This window comes from Oncorhynchus mykiss, chromosome 32, assembly GCF_013265735.2.
Source record: "Oncorhynchus mykiss isolate Arlee chromosome 32, USDA_OmykA_1.1, whole genome shotgun sequence".
Taxonomy (NCBI): domain Eukaryota; kingdom Metazoa; phylum Chordata; class Actinopteri; order Salmoniformes; family Salmonidae; genus Oncorhynchus; species Oncorhynchus mykiss.
Window position 1 is genome coordinate 38,242,378 of NC_050572.1, and position 20,314 is coordinate 38,262,691.

A 20,314-nucleotide genomic window follows, 5' to 3' on the forward strand; every position below is an offset into this window, starting at 1 on the left:
CAGGAGTCTTATGGCTTGGGGGTAAAAACTGTTGAGAAGCCTTTTTGTCCTAGACTTGACACTCTGGTGCCACTTGCCATGCGGTAGTAGAGAGATGACTGGGGTCTAAGGTGCCTGCCATCCCCAGTGATGTACTGGGCCGTACGCACTACCCTCTGTAGTGCCTTGCAGTCAGAGGCCGAGCAATTGCCGTACCAAGCAGTGATGCAACTAGTCCAATTGACTCAAATTATGTCAATTAGCCTAACAGAAGCTTCTAAAGCCATGACATAATTTTCTGGAATTTTCCAAGCTGTTTAAAGGCACGGTCAACTTAGTGCATGTAAACTTCTGACCCACTGGAATTGTGATACAGTGAATTATAAGTGAAATAATCTATCTGTAAACAATTGCTAGAAAAATTACTTGTGTCATGCTCAAAGTAGATGTCCTAACCGACTTGCCAAAACTATAGTTTGTTAACAATACATTTGTGGAGTGGTTGAAAAATGGGTTTTAATGACTCCAACCTAAGTGTATGTAAACGTCCGACTTCAACTGTATTTACAGTACCAGTCAAAAGTTTGGACACAACTCCAGGGTTTTCTTTATTTTTACTATTTTCTACATTGTAGATTACAGCCTCGAGTCTTCTTGGGTATGACGCTACAACCTTGGCACACCTATATTTGGAGAGTTCCTCCCATTCTTCCCAGTTCCTCCCATTCTCTGCAGATCCTCTCAAGCTCTGTTAGATTGAATGGGGAGCGTCACTGCACAGCTATTGTCAGGTCTCTCCAGAGATGTTAGATCGAGTTCAAGTCCGGGCTTTAGCTGGACCACTCAAAGACATTCAGAGACTTGTCCCGAAGCCACTCCGACATTGTCTTGGCTGTTTGCTTAGGGTCGTTGTCCTGTTGGAAGGTGAACCTTCACCCCAGTCTGGGGTCCTGAGCATTCAGGAGCAGGTTTTCATCAAGGATCTCTCAGTACTTTGTTCCGTTCATCTTTCCCTTGATCCTGACTAGTCTCCCAGTCCTTGCCGCTGAAAAACACCCTCACAGCATGATGCTGCCACCACCATGCTTCACTGTAGGGATGGTGCAAGATTTCCTGTAGACGTGATGCTTGGCGTTCAGACCAAAGAGTTCAATCTTGGTTTCAACAGAACAGAGAATCTTGTTTCTCATGGTCTGAGAGTCTTTAGGTGCTTTTGGCAAACTTCTAGTGGGCTGTCATGTGCCTTTTTACTGAGGAGCGTCTTCTGTCTGGCCACTCTACCATAAAGGCCAGATTGGTGGAGTGCTGCAGAGATGGTTGTCCTTCTGGAAGGTGTTTTCATCTTCACAGAGGAACTCTGGAGCTCTGTCAGAGTGACCATCGGGTTCTTGGTCACCTCACTGACCAAGGCCCTTCTCGACCTCATGGCTTAGTTTCTGTGGGACATTATATAAACAGGTGTGTGCCTGTTTATATAATGATGTCCAACCAATTGAATTTACCACAGGTAGACTCCAATCAAGTTGTAGAAACAACTCAAGGATGATAAATGGAAACAGGATGCATTTTGAGTCTCATAGCAAAAGGTCTGAATACTTATGTAAATTAGATATGTTTTATTTTTAATACATTTGCTAAAATGTCTAAAAACCTGTTTTTGCTTTGTCATTATGGGATATTGTGTGTAGATTAATGAGGAAATACAATTATTTTATCCATTTTAGAATAAGGCTGTAACGTAACAAAATGTGGAAAAGGTAAAGGGGTTTGAATACTTTACAAATGCACTGTGTATACAGTATACATACGCTGGACACAAATGTAACAATTTCAACGATTTCTACTGATTTAAAGTTCATATAAGAAAATCATTTAATTTAAATACATTTATTAAGCGCAGTCATGGGTGGGCTTGGGAGTGCATAAGCCCACCTACTGGGGAGCCAGGCCCAGCCAATCAGAATGAGTATTTCCCCACAAAAGGGCTTTATTACAGAAATAAATACTCCTGCTATCCGTGTGGCTGGTCTCAGATGATCCCACAGGTAAAGAAGCCAGGTAAATTTCACTGAAAATCTTTATACTCTCTTTGGATAATTCATTCCAATCATTTAAAAGTTAACAGCAGGTATTTTGCATGTAAGTTTAAGTATTTTGATATGTTCACAAATCTACAAAACAGCTTGAGGTCCTGGGCTGGTGTGGTTACACATGGTCTACGGTTGTGAGGCCAGTTGGATGTACTGGCAAATTCTCTAATACAATGTTGGAGGTGGGTTATGGTAGAGAAATTAACATTAAATTATCTGGCAACAGCTTGGTTGGACATTCCTGCAGTTAGCATGCCAATTGCACGCTTCCTCAAAACTTGAGACATCTGTGGCATTGTGACAGAACTGCACATTTTAGAGTGGCCTTTTATTGTCCCCAGCACAATGTGCACCTGTGTAATGATCATGCTGTTTAATGAGCTTCTTGATATGCCACACCTGACAAGTGGATAGATTATATTGGCAAAGGAGAAATGCTCACTAACAGGGTTATAAACAAATTTGAGAGAATTAAGCTTTAATTTCAGCTCATGAAACATGGGACCAACACTTTACATGTTGTGTTTATATTTTTGTTCAGTATATGTGCCTGTATGTTCCACTGACAGGGAGTCTGTGTACTGGTATGTGTCTGAGTTAGGGTTGAATATTTTCCCAGTATTTTACAAATGTTCCATCCTGAGAATAAATAATTTTTCTCCCGGGTAACCCAGTATTTCCCGCCAAAACCGGAAGTGTCATTCAAAGCATTATAAAGCGTATAAATAGACTTATGTCTGGATTAGAGGTTGACCGATTATGATTTTTCAACGCCGATACCGATTATTGGAGGACCAAAAAAAGGCGATAACGATTAATCGGCCAATTTTTTAAAATGTATTTGTAATAATGACAATTACAACAATACTGAAACAACACTTATTTTTAACTTAATATAATACATCAATAAAAATCCATTTAGCCTCAAATAAACATGTTCAATTTGGTTTAAAAAAATGAAAAAACAAAGTGTTAGAGAAGTAAAAGTGCAATATGTGCCATGTAAAAAAGCTAACGTTTGAGTTCCTTGCTCAGAACATGAGACTTCAATATTCCAAGGTAAGAAGTTTTAGGTTGTAGTTATTATAGGACTAATTCTCTCCATACCATTTGTATTTCATATACCTTTGACTATTGGATGTTCTTATAGGCACTTTAGTATTGCCAGTGTAACAGTATATCTTCCGTCCCTCTCCTCGCCCCTACATGGGCTCGAACCAGGAACACATCGACAACAACCACACTCGAAGCAGCGTTACCCATCGCTCCACAAAGCCGCGGCCCTTGCAGAGCAAGGGGAACAACTACTCCAAGTCTCAGAGCGAGTGACGTTTGAAACGCTGTTAGCGCGCACCCCGCTAACTAGCTAGCCATTTCACATCGGTTACACCAGCCATTAGGCTGATAGGCTTGCGAAGAGCTGCTGTCACGAAAGCGCCATTTGAATGAATGCTTACGAGCCTGCTGCTGCCTACACCGCTCAGTCAGACTGCTCTATCAAATCATAGACTTAATTATAACATAATAACACACAGAAATAAGAGCCTTCGGTCATTAATATGGTCGAATCCGGAAACTATCATTTCGAAAATAAAACGTTTATTATTTCAGTGAAATACAGAACCGTTCGGTATTTTATCTAACGGGTGGCATCTAAATATTCTTGTTACATTGCACAACTTTCAATGTTATCTCATAATTACGTAAAATTCTGGCAAATTAGTTCGCAATGAGCCAGGCAGGTGGTTAGAGCGTTGGACTAGTTAACTGTAAGGTTGCAAGATTGGATCCCCCGAGCTGACAAGGTGAAAATCTGTCTTTCTGCCCCTGAACAAGGCAGTTAACCCACTGTTCTTAACTGACTTGCCTAGTTAAATAAAAGGTATAAAAATAAATATATATATTTTTTAAATCGTCAAAATCGGAGCCCAAAAATACAGATTTCCGATAGTTATGAAAACTTGAAATCGGCCCTAATTAATCGGCCATTCGACCTCTAGTCTGGATTTGATTACAGCGTTGATAAAAAATGTAAGCCTGATGCTACTGGAGCCTGATGAGCCATACATTAAATACATTTTATGAGCCCTACATTTAAGACATTTAACGTGCGCAAGCCCAAAAAAGAGCAAATGATTGTGCCATTATCCAATACATACAGTATATGATAGGCTCCTACTGCACATTAAACATGACAACAAAACATTAGATAGAACATAAGATAGATGTAGCTAGTTATATGCTCTATTGGGTAAATGAACGAAACTAGCACTCGTAGACTAATCTATTTGAGTGTAAACTGTATTACCGTACGGTATTGTATTATACTGTACTATTTGGACTGGAAGTACACACATTGTTCACGCCATGATAAAGCAGGGAGAGAACATGCTGAATTCCATACTGAGACGGCTGTCTTGTCCCCACCCTGAGCGTTGATAATTCATCACGCAGAGGCCGCAGAGAAGCCAGATTTAGACATTGCATATAATTTAACAGTTCCATTTCACACCATGCTGTTCATATACATCATTTATTGTAATTTAAGGGTTTCTGGCAGTTTTTCATCCTGGGAAAAGAGAGTGGTTTTGGGTGGTAAATCCCAGTAAATCTTGGTTCCCGCCATTCAACCCTAGTCTGAGTGTATGCATCTGCATGTGCATCACGGTATGTAAATGCACTGCATGGTTCACTGTGTGCCTGAGTCTATATGTCTGTGTGTGTATGCGTCTGCCTCTGTCTGCATGTTCAAGTCTATGTGTCTGCATCTGTCTGCATGCCCAGGTCTATGTGTCTGCATCTGTCTGCATGCCCAGGTCTATGTGTCTGCATCTGTCTGCATGTCCAAGTCTATGTGTCTGCATCTGTCTGCATGCCCAGGTCTATGTGTCTGCATCTGTGCATGTGCTTCAGTGTGTCTATGTGTTTATATTTGTGGGCCATCACAAAGTATTCACACCCCTTGACTTTTCCCACATTTTGTTGTGTTACAGACTGAATTTAAAAACAGAGATGTTGTATCACCCCACACAACACCCCATAATGTCAAATTGGAATTCTGTTTTTAGAAACAAGTATTCTACTCTTTTGTTATGGCAAGCCTAAAAAAAGCTTCAGGAGAAGTCACATACCACGTTGCATGGACTCACTCTGTGTGCAATAATAGTGTGTCACATGATTTTTTTGAATGACTACCTCATCTCTGTACCTCAAACATGAAATAATCTGTAAGGTCCCTCAGTAGAGCAGTGAATTTCAAACACAGATTCAACCACAACAACCGGGAAGGGCACCTATTGGTAGATGGGTAAAAAGAAGAAGAAATGAACTTTATGTCTTGAATACAAAGCGTTATTGCTTGGAGCAAATACAACACATCACTGACTACAACTCTTCATATTTTCAAGCGTAGTTGTGGATGTTATGGATATGCTTGTGAAGGGCAAGGACTAGGGAGTTTTTTTTGTAGGATAAAAATAAACGGAACAGAGCTAAGAACAGGCAAAATCCAAGAGGAAAACTTGGCTCAGCCTGCTTTTCCAACAGACACTGGGAGACAAATTCACCTTTCAGCAGGACAAGAACCTAAAAGACAAGGCCAAATATACACTGGAGCTGCTTACCAAGACGACATTGAATGTTCCTGAGTGGCCTAGTTACAGTTTAGACTTAAATCCGCTTGAAAATCTATGGCCAGACTTGAAAATGGCTGTCAAGCAATGATCAACAGCCAACTTGACAGAGCTTGAAGAATTTTATAAAGAATAATGTGCAAATATTGTACAATCCAGGTGTGCAAAGCTCTTCGAGACTTACCCAGAAAGACCCACAGCTGTAATCGCTGCCAAAAAGGTGGTTGAAACATGTAATGACTTAGGGGTTGTGATACCTTATGTAAATTAGATATTGCTGTATTTCATCTCAATACATTTGCAAAACTTTCTAAAAACATGTTTTCACTTTGTCATTACAGGATATCGTGTGTAAACGGGTGAGAGAAAAAACAACAACATATATTTAATACATTCTGAATTCAGGCTGTAACACAACAAAATGTGGATTAAGTCAAAGGGCATGAATACTTTCTGAAGGCACTGTACGTGATAATGGCCATCCCAGACATGGCCAGCTGTCTGGTGAGGCTGATAAGTCCCATGCGTGGTGCCCTTACTTCCATGTGTTAATGAATTCCACACCATAGCTGCCTGGCTCACACAGACAGTCCCCCATAAGGGTCGGCTGCATCGCCATGACTGATTACGCATGCTGTTGGCGTGTCCGGTACAAAGAGAGAGAGAGCAAGGGAATGTGTGTGTAAAGAAAAAGAACGTGAGATGAAGAGGAGAGAGAAAAAAAAAAGTGTATGTGAAAAAGAATATGTGTCTGAGTACGTGTGGGAAAGACAAATAAATGTACGAGAGAAAATTTGAGTATGTGAGAAAGAGAGTATGTGAGGGAGAGAAAGTGAGAGTGTCTTGGAGAGGAAGTTGGAGCATGTGAGGGAGAGAAAGTAACAGTATGTGTTTTGGAGAGGAAGTTGGAGCATGTGAGGGAGAGAAAGTGACAGTACGTGAGGGAGAGAAAGTGACAGTACGTGAGGGAGAGAAAGTGACAGTATGTGTTTTGGAGAGGAAGTTGGAGCATGTGAGGGAGAGAAAGTGACAGTATGTGTCTTGGAGAGGAAGTTGGAGCATGTGAGGGAGAGAAAGTGACCATGCGTGAGGGAGAGAAAGTGACAGTGCATGAGGGAGAGAAAGTGACAGTACGTGAGGGAGAGAAAGTGACAGTATGTGTTTTGGAGAGGAAGTTGGAGCATGTGAGGGAGAGAAAGTGACAGTATGTGTCTTGGAGAGGAAGTTGGAGCATGTGAGGGAGAGAAAGTGACCGTGCGTGAGGGAGAGAAAGTGACAGTGCGTGAGGGAGAGAAAGTGACAGTACGTGAGGGAGAGAAAGTGACAGTATGTGTTTTGGAGAGGAAGTTGGAGCATGTGAGGGAAAGAAAGTGACAGTATGTGTCTTGGAGAGGAAGTTGGAGCATGTGAGGGAGAGAAAGTGACCGTGCGTGAGGGAGAGAAAGTGACAGTGCATGAGGGAGAGAAAGTGACAGTACGTGAGGGAGAGAAAGTGACAGTACGTGAGGGAGTGAAAGTGACAGTACGTGAGGGAGTGAAAGTGACAGTATGTGTTTTGGAGAGGAAGTTGGAGCATGTGAGGGAGAGAAAGTGACAGTAAGTGAGGGAGAGAAAGTGACAGTACGTGAGGGAGAGAAAGTGACAGTGCATGAGGGAGAGAAAGTGACAGTATGTGTCTTGGAGAGGAAGTTGGAGCATGTGCGGGAGAGAAAGTGACAGAACGTGAGGGAGAGAAAGTGACAGTATGTGTCTTGGAGAGGAAGTTGGAGCATGTGAGGGAGAGAAAGTGACAGAACGTGAGGGAGAGAATGTGACAGTATGTGTCTTGGAGAGGAAGTTGGAGCATGTGAGGGAGAGAAAGTGACCGTGCATGAGGGAGAGAAAGTGACAGTGCATGAGGGAGAGAAAGTGACAACACGTGAGGGAGTGAAAGTGACAGTACGTGAGGGAGAGAAAGTGACAGTACGTGAGGGAGCGAAAGTGACAGTACGTGAGGAGACAGTACGTGAGGGAGTGAAAGGGACAGTACGTGAGGGAGTGAAAGGGACAGTACGTGAGGGAGAGAAAGTGACAGTACGTGAGGGAGAGAAAGTGACAGTACGTGAGGGAGAGAAAGTGACAGTACGTGAGGGAGTGAAAGTGACAGTACGTGAGGGAGTGAAAGTGACAGTATGTGAGGGAGTGAAAGTGACAGTACGTGAGGGAGTGAAAGTGACAGTACGTGAGGGAGTGAAAGTGACAGTACGTGAGGGAGTGAAAGTGACAGTACGTGAGGGAAAGAAAGTGACAGTACGCGAGGGAGAGAAAGTGACAGTACGCGAGGGAGAGAAAGTGACAGTACGCGAGGGAGAGAAAGTGACAGTACGCGAGGGAGAGAAAGTGACAGTACGTGAGGGAGAGAAAGTGACAGTACGTGAGGGAGAGAAAGTGACAGTATGTGAGGGAGTGAAAGTGACAGTGCGTGAGGGAGAGAAAGTGACAATACGTGAGGGAGAGAAAGTGACAGTACGTGAGGAGACAGTACGTGAGGGAGTGAAAGTGGCAGTACGTGAGGGAGAGAAAGTGACAGTACATGAGGGAGTGAAAGTGACAGTACGTGAGGGAGTGAAAGTGACAGTGCGTGAGGGAGAGAAAGTGACAGTACGTGAGGGAGAGAAAGTGACAGTGCGTGAGGGAGAGAAAGTGACAGTACGTGAGGGAGTGAAAGTGACAGTACGTGAGGAGACAGTACGTGAGGGAGTGAAAGGGACAGTACGTGAGGGAGTGAAAGTGACAGTACGTGAGGGAGAGAAAGTGACAGTACGCGAGGGAGAGAAAGTGACAGTACGCGAGGGAGAGAAAGTGACAGTACGTGAGGGAGAGAAAGTGACAGTACGTGAGGGAGAGAAAGTGACAGTACGTGAGGGAGTGAAAGTGACAGTACGTGAGGGAGAGAAAGTGACAGTACTTGAGGGAGAGAAAGTGACAGTACGTGAGGGAGTGAAAGTGACAGTGCGTGAGGGAGAGAAAGTGACAGTACGTGAGGGAGTGAAAGTGACAGTGCGTGAGGGAGAGAAAGTGACAATACGTGAGGGAGAGAAAGTGACAGTACGTGAGGGAGAGAAAGTCGGCCCCTCTGGCAGCTGGAAGGACACCTGTACTGGACTTGGTGTCCGGCTGTAGGTCACACAGACACAAATACACACATACACGCACACACAGACACACCCTCTCTCCCAAAAACATCAGTCAGGCTTCCTTTCACACAGGGGAGAACTGGGTTGTTTTGCCATTAACACTTTCCCCAAAGAGAAAGCACTTGAGCTAGTGTGATGTTGTGAGACTGTGTGTGTGTGTGTGTGTGTGTGTTAACGATTCATGGTGTGTGCGTATGAGTGTATGTTGTGTGTGCCCGTGTCCGTGTGAGCATGCGTGACTCAGACGAAGTACGTGTGCTTGAACCCAGGTGACTTTGCGTGTGTGTTTTGCATGTGTGTGTAAGACCCCATCGTTCGTAAGGTGTAACGCATGTTTGAGAGAGTGTTTGCATGCCTCATAGTCACTTAGAATAAACCTCCATTTGACTTCTGACCCCTTTTCAACGACTGACTAATCACTCTACAATGTGGTTGCTTGCTGCTCTACGGATGCTCTACTAGACCTACTGTGCTGCTGATCAATGACTGTGGGGGGCCTCGTTGACACGGACACACACACACACACACACACGAACAAACGTGCGCGCACACACATGAACGAACACACAAAGGCCCCAACAACACCAGCACTTAAGCCTCCACCAGCCACTCACTCATGTCCTTAACCAGAGTAATGGGAAGCAAGGAGGGAGGGAGGGAGGGAGGGATGCAAGACTCTTCCTAGCTGTTGAGCCTGAGGCCATGGGAGGGCCTTTTTACGGAGATAAAAACACGAACCATGTTGTTAATCTGCACGCGAGACGTAGTTGGGCGAGAGGCGAGCCTTTTAATCTAAGGAGGGCAGCAGATTTCATCAGCACGCTGTGTGGGGAGGAGAGGGGAGATGAGAGAGAGCCAGTGTTTTGGTGTATTCCGTCTATTCTCGTGATGTTGCCTCTCTTCTTTTCTCCTTTCTTCTCTCTTCCTCTTTCCAGATGCTGCACACACACACACACACACACACACCTCTCACCTCGCGTCAAGTGTAGCCAGCTAACCCTGTCAGTGTGTGAGGCTCTGTAGCAACATGGTGTTAGGGCAAACAGGCCTCACTGGGCTCGGCGTTTGGTCTGCTGAGTCTGTGATGGACACGCACACTAGCACACACACAGTATATTACACACAACCATTACACACACAACCAACAAAGCAGACAAACTGGAGGGTATGTTGTCTCTTGAAAGACACACAGTCAGGCCCATCTCCACAGAGAGCCTATATCTTGTTCTTTCCTTTCTACCTTGCAGCTTCAGCACAACTGTCAGCCCCTGCAAGTTCATATTCTCCGTAGTGCGGAGAATATGCAGGTTGCAGGTTGCTACTGCGGAATATGTTAGGTATCCAATTTCTAGGCCCAAACTACTAGGTGGAGCACCTATATGTTCGGCAGTCTTGGGAGGGCACTCATTCAACCTTGAAATGCAATTTATATTTCAACTCTTATTTTGAAGGTTTGAATCAATACTTAAAGTGCTTTTTTCAACCTTTTTTCACTGCCAGCGCCAACCTTAAACATGGGAGACAGACGGTCATGTTTTACATGGACCTAAATTACCCCTTATTAAGACTTCCATTACCTCAGTGGTTAAATGCCTGCCTTTGAGCCAAACGTCTTTCCAGTGCCATGAGTAGGTGGTATGTAATGCAGGGTTAATGGAAACTGCCGGATGGCTGTACCTGTGGAACCAAAATGGCAGCTGTAATGAGTCAGTGGCTTACCTCGCCTTCCCTGTGCCACGGCCGCCCGTTCTGTGGGTACTTGCTCTGGCTCTGGCGTTTCTTCTGCCCTCCGTCTGCGAATTTGCACAGCAAAGGCTCGTTGGGGGCTGCAGAGAGATAGAGAGGGAAGGGGTTAGTAAAAACAGAAATTAAGGACTAAAACAGTGACCCTTATGAAGAACCCGAGCCCCTTTGAAGTGTGTCTCCCTTTCTTTTTTCTGCCCCCTCCCTCCCTCCCTCCCTCCCTCCCTCCCTCCCTCCCTCCCTCCCTCCCTCCCTCCCTCCCTCCCTCCCTCCGAGTGCCTTGTGAAACTCCCAGACGCTCAGTCTTGGCAAGGCCATTCATTCCCCCAGCCACAGCCCCACTGGCAGCCCTTGAAAGAGCATAGCTGGGTATTGTTGAAATAATAATCAGAGTAATCGCTCTCGTAAATTGCTTAGAGACGGTAATGTTTCGGGAACTCTGTCAGCCAAAGCTAATTTCTGTAAGGCATTTCTCGTTCCCTCCTATACAATCCCCCCTATTTTTATAGAACAGCTTTTCTGTTCGACTTTTCACCTCAATGATTTTTTTCTCCCACTCTGCAACCAGCAAGGCTTCTCATCGGGCTACAAACATAAAAGTGTTTGGGTGAGAATGTTAGGACGAGTTGTTCTCTGAGTGACCACAGGAGGCAGTCTATCCATGTGCTCGCGCCAGCTGCGACAGTCAGGAAATAGGAATGGACAGAAACATTGTCAGTCACTTAGGGAGAAATATTACATAGGGTAACATAGCCATTCATCACCTTTGTTATTTAATATCAGATCCCACACATTCACCCAGGAAGTAGCCACAAAATATGAATGGACTATACGCACACACAAGAGGAGGAAAGGACTAAGATGAGCTAATTGCGGTTTATCAATTGACGGTTCATGGGATCTCAACTCCTCCATATAGTCCCTTATCGAGATAATTGCAGGAGCACCAAGATATAATTGCGATAACAAGTTATGTTGTGTTTCCTATGTGACACGTAGTTCTTAGAGACAACTCTCTAAAAGGCCATATTCTCACACTACTTCTGAAGCAGGTGCCCTTCAGACGATGATAAAACACCTTCTGAGGAAAGACAGAGCCACTGAGGGCTGGAATGAAAGGAGGGGAAGAAAGAAAAACAGAAGAAAAAGCCCTTCTTGAGCGGTTACTCGTGAGAAACGGGTGGCTCTTTTTGGTCGGGGATCGGGGGGGGGCTTCAGTGTGTCCATCCCCTTTTAGTTTTTTTTGTGCGTGTCAGCGAGATCGGTATCTCTGTGTAGAAGGGAACTGTAGAGATGAGAGGGAGAGAGAGAGAGAGAGAGAAGTAGAGTAAGCTAGCTGAAGGATCAATCGCAAGGGCTGCGCTGCGGGCCGACGTGAGCCAGCCTTGTTCAAACGCTGTTCCCTGCACCTGCAGCTGCCAAGCCGCGTGGACGGGCAGACGGGGCGACCTGTCATCGTGTACGCATTAGAGGCGTCCTGACGACACCGACGCAGGTGTCGTCTGTGGCGTGAGATGCTGGACAGTGAGGAAGTGACCTTTCAGCTCCCACTCCCGAATTTGACATAGACAGGAGCTTCATTGATGCTTTAATCTCAATTCCCCAGATGTTTGGGACTCAACAATAAAGTCCCTGTACACTGGAGGCAATTCAGTACACTGAGGACAAGGCCAACAACACCATGTGAACGAGAGCAACTAGTGTCCATATCAGGACAGTCTCGGTTGAGACTGACCCAATTACTGGCGAGACAGTGGCTGTCCTTCCAGTGGAAGGTTCCCTTTGTTCCATTTCGGCCATTACAATGGTCCTCCCCTCCACCAGCTTCCTCACTGTAACCTAGGTCAAGTGATGATGCAGCAGACTAACACACACAGAGGTATTATTTGTTTGCCTATTACATGAAGCGAGTGAAAAGTGGACGAGGGAGGAAAAGGTGCAAAAGAACAGGGGATTCGGGGAACAAACTCTTGAGACTTCAACCCACAGGGGTGGAGATGTTGCTGGGACAAACAAGAAAAAAGCTTCCGAAAACTCTCTCCGACCGTCCTCTCAGGGAGGTAATTAGCAGTCTGGCTAATGTAGTGGATCCGATATGCTGCAACGCTGACGTCCCATGAGCAGGCCTCCAGGTCCCTCCAGATCCCAGAGCACAACGGCCAATTTGTTGAAAAATCAAGGCCAAAATCTTCAGCCCCTCCTGGTCTTCCCTATGCGGAAAATTAAACAGAAGAGTGCATAAAGACCTACAGTACGCTGCCCATATTGTGGCTTTACTGGCTTATGGCTACAACGCTTAAATTGGCCGCCACCTCAGTGTGCAATTCTGAGACCCCAAAAAATCCTGCATCTACCAATTTAGCACTACATAATGACAAAAAAAAATGGAGGAAAGAGGAAAATAAATTGGTCCAAGTCAACAATTGACGCTAACAAGGCACTCTACAAGAACGCTTAATTGTTCTTTATGTGCGTCGCCATAGCAACGGGTCAACAGAATTGAGAAACACAACCCCCCTCCTCTCTCTCTCACACACACACGCATTAGGTTGCCAGCACTGCAAACAGCATGAGCAGCGATGGAGGAAACATTTCACCTGGAGTCAAGTGGCTGGATTAGAAATGACCTCACTAGCTTGGAGGCCGGCACATAGTCACACCAATGCTACTCTGCTTCGTTTACATCAGACACCCTGGTTTCCTACTCCTTAACCTTTTAATGCAGTGGACTAAATCAGGGTCACACAGAGAGATTCTTGGTGGTCTAAAACAAATCTACTTTGAAACTAAAGCATTCACCTCACACACATGGTTATGGGCTTAACAAAAAGAAGACACCTTTTTGAGTTTGCATCCCAATATTACACATCACAGAAAACCGAAATATAACAAACCGGTTTGACATAGAAGCACCGGATGTTCGTAAAGTTATTCATTATGAAAAATATTATTAACATTCCACCCATGAAGCCAAAAAGGGCGCTTTTGGTCATTGACTGCAGGAAAGGACTACTAAGTATTTACAGTACCAGTCAAATGTTTGGGCACACCTACTCATTCAAGGGTATTCCATTATTTTGATTATTTTCTACATTGTAGAATAATAGTGAAGACATCAAAACTATGAAATAACACATATGAAATCATGTAGTAACCAAAAAAGTGTTAAACAAATCAAAATATATATTATATTTGAGATTCTTCAAAGTAGCCACCCTTTGCCTTGATGACAGCTTTGCATACTGATGGCATTCTCTCAACCAGCTTCATGAGGTTGTCACCTGGAATTCATTTCAATTAACAGGTGTGCCTTGTTAAAAGTTAATTTGTGGAATTTCTTTCCTTCTTAATGCATTTGAGCCAATCGGTTGTGTTGTGACAAGGTAGGGGTGGTACACAGAAGATAGCCCTATTTGGTAAAAGACCAAGTCCAGATTATTGCAAGAATAGCTCACATAAGCAAAGAGAAACGACAGTCCATCATTACTATATGACATGAAGGTCAGTCATTGCGGAACATTCCAAGAACTTTCAAGTGCAGTCGCAAAAACCATCAAGCGCTATGATGAAACTGGCTCTCATGAGGACCGCCACAGGAAAGGAATACCCAGAGTTACCTCTGCTGCAGAGGATAAGTTCATTAGAGTTACCAACCTCAGAAATTGCAGCCCAAATAAATGCTTCAGGGTTCAAGAAACAGACACATTTCAACATCAACTGTTTAGAGGAGACTGCGTGAATCAGGCCTTTGTGGTCGAATTGCTGCAAAGAAACCACTACTAAAGGACACCATTAAGAAGAAGAAGAAGAGACTTCATGGGCCAAGAGACACGAGCAATGGACATTAGACTGGTAGAAATTTGAGATTTTTGGTTCCAACCAAATGATGATCTCTGCGTGTGTGGTCCCCACCGTGAAGCATGGAGGAGGAGGTGTGATGGTGCTTTGCTGGTGACACTGTCAGTGATTTATTTAGAATTCAAGGCACACTTAACCAGCATTGCTACCACAGCATTCTGCAGTGATACACCATCCCATCTGGTTTGCACTTAGTGGGACTATCATTTGTTTTTCAACAAGACAATGACCCCAAACACCTCCAGGCTGTGTAAGGGCTATTTGACCAATATGTGAATGAAGGAGTGCTGTATCAGATTACCTGGCCTCCACAATCACCCGACCTCAACCCAATTGAGATGGCTTGGGATGAGTTGGACCGCTGAGTGAAGGAAAAGCAGCCAGCAAGTGCTCAGCATATGTGGGAACTCCTTCAAGACCGTTGGAAAAGCATTCCAGGTGAAGCTGGTTGAGAGAATGTCAAGAGTGTGCAAAGCTGTCATCAAGGCGAAGGGTGGCTTTTTAAAAACTAGTTTAAGACTTTTTCGGTTACTACATGATTACATATGTGTTATTTCATACTTTTGATGTCTTCACTATTATTCTACAATGTAGAAAATAGTCAAAAATAAAGAAAAAGCCTTGAATGAGTAGGTGCCTAAACTTTTGACCGGTACTGAATTAATCATTCAACTCTAACCCCTGATCCAGTTCAGGACTAGACTCTTGGTTCAAACAGAGCAGTACGACCAAAACTCTTCGGTATTCCATATCACAGTGAATGTACAGTGTGCAGAAAATCTGTCAGCACTGTTACAATGAAAGCTTAAGCTACTTCCAACATCTTACGCTTCAGTTCCGTAAAACATTAACTGCTTTTTTTATGGACCGGCATCTTTAAACCAAAAACAACAGTCTTATTGGCTTTAAAATAATCTCTTGTGAATATCAATTCAGTATGCTACACGTCCGTCCTCCATTCTCCCTGTTATTCCTCTGAAGCATGTTGAACTGTACATCTGGCAGTCTGAATGGCAGAATCAATGCAGGAATGCCCAGAACTGTGTCAGGGTGGGGGCCCATTGAATCAAGCAGCTTTAAACCATCAAGCAAGTTACAAAAGAGGCCTCTCTCAAGGCAAATGCAGAGGGAAGAGGAGGCTTAGAGTCAAACCAGCATGGCCTTGTACTGTGCGGGTACAGCACTGTCAATGATAAATGGATAGAGGACTATTCATCTCTCCACAACATTATGTGCAGTTCACAGAATAGGATTCATTAAAATACAACTCTACAGTTCAACAACTCCCTCTTTTTCTCCCCAGTTCGTAACTACTATCTTGTCTCATCGCTGCCACTCCCCAACGGGCTCGGGAGAGGCGAAGTTCGAGTCGTGCGTCTTTCAAAAACATGACCCTCAAAGCTGTGCTGCTTCTTAACCCACTGCTTGCTTAACCCGGAAGCCAACCGCATCGATGTGTCGGAGGAAACACTGTTCAACTGACAACCGGAGTCAGCTTGCAGGCGCCCAGCCCGCCATAAAGACGACGTTGGGCCAATTGTGTGCCGCCCCAGTTCTGATTACTGCCTTTACTATTACTGCTTATTCGTATACATGAAAGACAATATAACTCCAGAATGAGGCTTCATTAGAATTCTGCTTCACGTTACTTCCTCCTTGCTCGGACGAATTTCTAATAGATGATTTAAAAATGGCCTAATTAGGATCAGAATGGTTGACCTATTGATTTCAGGGAGAGTTGAATGAATCACCATCATTTTGTCAAGAGACAGAGAAAAGAAAGACAGAAAGTAAGAGAGAGACAAAGAGAAATGGAAAGGCAGACAGAGAGACAAAGATGTCTGTCTGAGTAATAAGTCTACAAAGAGGGAGAAAATCCCTACTCAGTCTGGACACCAAGAGACAATCTGGTTGAATAGTGGGGATGTGGAGGGAAGTGGCAGAGCATAAATAAGCGACCAGACAATATCCCTCATATGTAGAGGTTAACATAAGCCCCCACCACCCAAATCCCTCCTCCTCACCACTCCCCCCACCTCGTGGGCTAGACGCAGGCGGCTCACCAGCCCGGCAGAAGAAGCGGCATCCCCTCTCAAAGGGTAGGGATTTGACGGCTCTGCGTCAATAGTGCTCACAACAACGGACTTTTCTGTCGGCCTTTTCACTGACAGCTGCGACGGGCAGCGCTCGGCGCTCGACTCAATGACATATCCTGATAAGCGGATGCAGCTAGAGCGAGAGAGAGAGAGAGGGGTCCATTTTTCCTGATCCATATTTTAGACGGGGAGGAGGACGAGGATGTCAACAAAGCTCTCTCCCTCTCTCTGAGCCAATATGGTTACACAGTGTATGGATATTGATCGCCCCCAGCGTTTTCCATAGGGGGCTCATGTGTTACGCCGCCAAGCCGTCCTGGTCTGAGATGTTATTATGGATTACGGGAAAGGACCCTCTCAATGCAGAGAGGTGGTAGGGGCTGATCAATGAGCTGTTGCACACTTAACAAGAGTAATGTAATGTAGTAGTCCCATCTCCCTCTCTTTCTCTCTGCATGGCTGAAGAGCAGACAGACTGGTCTCAGGACAGATTTGAGAGAAATAAACAAAGCTGATGGATGTTGGGCAGATGCTGTACTGCATCATGGCCCCCAGGTCTCAGGTCTGTCTGGTTTTAGTACATGATATATCAGTAATGGATGATGATGACCAGCTTTAGATATATGAGAGGGTTGGACACAGACAAAGACCACCTTCGGACTAGATAAATAGACGCACTCAGACAAAGGATGTGTGTGAAGACGAAGTGTCGTCAAGCTTACTAGCTTAGCATGGCGTTAAGATACAGCAGTATATCATAGAGTATATCATAGTGTATCCATGCTTTGAATAAGACTGTGGGTGTATTAGTATAGTCATACTGCAGGTGAAGCAGCTGGAAAGCTAAGTGGATGGGAGTTTTTCGGTCCCGAAAAGTAGAAAGCGCCTAGCTGCTTGCCTGTTGACATGGATGTCACACAGTGTAACAGTCTTAAACTGTTACACTAACTCACACTCACAGCACACTAAAAACTGAGCTGCCATTGAAACTGCTGAATTGGCACAGCCAGTAGGTTCATACCCCCAACATTTCAGAGGTGCACAGACCTTACCCACTATGCAGACCCACAAAGTACAGTAAAGACTTGCATGAGTGCTACCCTGGTAAAACAAAAATCCTATAGGATCCAAAAGAAAATCCTATCAGATTTAGAAAGCCATAGGATAGAATCTGCTGCATCTGCAACACATATTTAACGTAGTGTCAACTGCAACAACAATAGCTGTACCCACAAATGTATTTTCCTTCTACGTTTAATTTGCATAGTAAGCAATGTAAAGATGCTGTGAATCCCGGGAAAATCCCCCAAAACTGTGTGTTATTATAACATTTTATGTAGTATTGTACGTCATATTATAATGTCTAATTCAAAGACAAGCAGTTGCATGAATAAGAATCAAATTAAATAACTTGAGTATTTTGTTGAAAAAAGTGAACATACTGCAAATGAACTTGGTGTTCCCATATTGTGGTGGTGAATAAAACCGAAATATAGAACTGTTGTTTACGATCAATAAAAATGTTGCAATTAATGTTATATTTTACTGTAACAAATTACAACAAACTATAATTTAATGGGTTAAATTAGGAACAAAAAGTTATAATAGGATTCGGGTAGGAAAGTAGGCCTACAGTATGGCTATCCTTTAGCATGTTCTAGCAAAGTAGGCCTACAGTATGGCTATCCTTTAGCATGTTCTAGCAAAGTAGGCCTACAGTATGGTTATCCTTTAGCATGTTCTAGCAAAGTAGGCCTACAGTATGTTTAGCCTTTAGCATGTTCTAGCAAAGTAGGCCTACAGTATGGCTATCCTTTAGCATGTTCTAGCAAAGTAGGCCTACAGTATGTTTAGCCTTTAGCATGTTCTAGCAAAGTAGGCCTACAGTATGGCTATCCTTTAGCATGTTCTAGCAAAGTAGGCCTACAGTATGGTTATCCTTTAGCATGTTCTAGCAAAGTAGGCCTACAGTATGGCTATCCTTTAGCATGTTCTAGCAAAGTAGGCCTACAGTATGTTTAGCCTTTAGCATGTTCTAGCAAAGTAGGCCTACAGTGTGGTTATCCTTTAGCATGTTCTAGCAAAGTAGGCCTACAGTATGGCTATCCTTTAGCATGTTCTAGCAAAGTAGGCCTACAGTATGGTTATCCTTTAGCATGTTCTAGCAAAGTAGGCCTACAGTATGTTAGCCTTTAGCATGTTCTAGCAAAGTAGGCCTACAGTATGGTTATCCTTTAGCATGTTCTAGCAAAGTAGGCCTACAGTATGGTTATCCTTTAGCATGTTCTAGCAAAGTAGGCCTACAGTATGGTTATCCTTTAGCATGTTCTAGCAAAGTAGGCCTACAGTATGGTTATCCTTTAGCATGTTCTAGCAAAGTAGGCCTACAGTATGGTTAGCTTTTAGCATGTTCTAGCAAAGTAGGCCTACAGTATGTTAGCTTTTAGCATGTTCTAGCAAAGTAGACCTACAGTATGGTTAGCCTTTAGCATGTTCTAGCAAAGTAGGCCTACAGTATGGTTAGCCTTTAGCATGTTCTAGCAAAGTAGGCCTACAGTATGGTTAGCCTTTAGCATGTTCTAGCAAAGTAGGCCAACAACAGTGGTCACCAACGATCTCCAAGGCATTCCTTTTAAAAGGAAAACCATGATCAGAGAGAGACTCAACGAATACAACAAAGAGCTGCTGTTTTCACGAGTAAGTTCATGTTTAAGTTGTTATTCAGCACTGTTAACACTTTCATAACACATCAAATGCGTGTTGGGACGAGTGTTTGGACGCTCCCTTCAGACTGACCATCAGATGCAGGCCATCAGTCCAGTAAAAACAACTAATAAAACACATTTTTATGCTTACGTGGCTGTGCCTCAAAATATACAATAAATGATTTATTACCAGTGTGATCATATTTTTTTTAAATATATCATTTCAGAATGGTCTGAGAAGAACAACATTGGCAGGGCAATTCAGGCATAGCCAATATGCAGTGATAACGTATTGGGCCTATCGCCTACTGCACAAACCTCATTGCTACAGAACTGTTTTTAATTGGTTAATGTTTCAAAGGCTTATGTTTTTTTAAGTGATGTTTAAAAAAAATCTGAGCGGTAGATCTCGGTGCTAGCAAAGTAGGCTTACAGTATGACTTAGCCTTTAGCTTGAGTGTTCTAATAGGAATATTTTTGGGGTGACACAATCCTTCAAAACGTATAGGATTGCCAGGTGTAGCAGTGGTGGGACTCTGCTGTTGGGACAGCTTTATGTAGGCCCTAACAGTTTGTGGGCACCGTTTGTCATCGTTACAGTTCAATTAAATGTATTGTTTAGTATTTTGTTGTGTCGTGGCTTTGCTGGTATGCATCTCACATTTTTGGGGGGTTTGCTCCACCAAGATGTACATGCTAATATCGTCACTGTATAGGATTCTATTGAAAAAATCCCTAATCCTATAGGATTTCTTGACTAAGGTAGCAAAGTAAGCCTACAATATGGTTAGCCTTAGCGTGAGTGCTAGCAAAGTAGAAGCTACAGTAGGAATTAGCATTTAGCGTGAGTGCTAGCAACGTAAGCTTCGTCTTTATCTTGAGTGTTCGCACACAGCAACACTGACAGTGAGACTAGAGCGGGAAACTCCTGGGGCAAACATCTTTGAGGTACAAGGAAAACTGTTAGAGGAGAGCTTGAATTTAGCTTAACTGGATAATTCCCCTGGCCAACCAGCCACTCCAAACATTAACGTT

The 20,314-nt window shown here is 43.8% G+C and overlaps 1 protein-coding gene across 5 annotated transcripts in view; it reads right to left on the reverse strand.

Moving 5' to 3' along the window:
* LOC110488444 (RNA-binding motif, single-stranded-interacting protein 3) overlaps positions 1–20,314 on the reverse strand; it is a 344,118-nt gene that overhangs the window by 37,635 nt on the left and 286,169 nt on the right. For all 5 annotated transcript variants that reach the window (XM_036970692.1, XM_036970691.1, XM_036970690.1 and 2 more), the window contains one exon: positions 10,597–10,703. In XM_036970692.1, the coding sequence (XP_036826587.1) occupies positions 10,597–10,703 (107 nt within the window). The remainder of the gene's footprint in view (positions 1–10,596; positions 10,704–20,314) is intronic.